The 1154-nt window shown below is 54.2% G+C and overlaps 1 gene segment (V, D, J or C); it reads left to right on the top strand.

Annotated features, from left to right (window-relative positions):
- Nucleotides 1-361: 361 nt before the first annotated feature.
- On the top strand, nt 362-854 carry LOC106726672 (the record flags this gene model as incomplete). The annotated part of the segment is given in 2 exon segments: nt 362-449; nt 534-854. Coding segments are annotated over 2 exon segments (367 nt in total), but the record flags the coding sequence as incomplete, so codon positions are not given.
- Between the last annotated feature and the right edge of the window lie 300 nt (nt 855-1154).

Genomic DNA, 1154 nt, shown 5'->3' with positions numbered 1-1154 from the left:
TGTTGAATTCATAAACTGTCAGAACAAATGCTAATCCCTTTTACATCTGTTTGAAAGATGCATGAGAAGATAATGGTGTAATCTGCTCATGTAGTCTGTGTTCCTTCTTATGCTCAGAGATTATCGGCTGTGCTTTGACCTTAAACCAGTCAGTCTCATGACCCATGTGGTCTGCTGAGCTCAATTTACATGCTGAGTGAGGTCAAGGGAAGACATGCCCCTAGACAGTCCTCAGAAAGAGCAGGTAAGCCCAACCTCAGTCCCTACACTTATAGGAAAGGCTGCCCCACATGCAAATTTGCTTTACACTCCAGGGTAAATCCTCTCCTGGGCTGTGCAGGCTCACAGCTCTCTCCTCACTCAGGGCTGAGGCCTCTGAGAAGGCAGAGCTGTGGTCTAGAAGATGAGACTGCTAGGGCTTCTCCTGTGCCTGGTGACAGCCCCCCGAGGTGAGGGTCTCAGGGGTCAGACAGGGGTCATGGGATGGCTGTGACTGCAGGTGACTGACAGGGACTGATGCTCCTTGTCCCCAGGTGTCCTGTCCCAGGTGCAGCTGCAGGAGTCGGGCCCAGGACTGGTGAAGCCCTCACAGACCCTCTCCCTCACCTGCGCTGTCTCTGGTTACTCCATCACCAGTGGTTCTGACTGGAGCTGGATACGCCAGCCCCAAGGAAAGGAGCTGGAGTGGATGGGGCTCATAAACAATAATGGAGACACTTACTACAGCCCCTCCCTCAAGAGCCGAACCTCCATCTCCAGAGACACATCCAAGAACCAGTTCTCCCTGCAGCTGAGTTCCGTGACCACCAAGGACACAGCGGTGTATTACTGTGCAGGCCCCACAGTGATGAGAAGTCAGTGTGAGCCCAGACACAAACCTCCCTGAGGGAGACAGCAGGGCTGGCTGCAGGGACACTCAGGACACCAGGGGGTGCTCAGGACCCATAGATTAGCATAGGCCGACCAAGCACAGGTGCAGAGAGAGGCTCAGCCTGGATCCTCTTGGAGGCTAGGTTTCCTCTTCATGTGACATTGGCTCCTGGACCTTCTCCAGAGTCGTGATTGGGACACAGACAGCTCAGCAGCAAAGAACTGTCAGTTCTGATGGAGAAGAGAGGCTGCAGGGTAGCCATTGCCCAGCCCCCTGCACACAG

This window comes from Myotis brandtii, unplaced genomic scaffold, assembly GCF_000412655.1.
Source record: "Myotis brandtii unplaced genomic scaffold, ASM41265v1 scaffold30051, whole genome shotgun sequence".
Lineage (NCBI taxonomy): Eukaryota > Metazoa > Chordata > Mammalia > Chiroptera > Vespertilionidae > Myotis > Myotis brandtii.
This window is presented reverse-complemented; position numbering and strand designations above follow the sequence as displayed.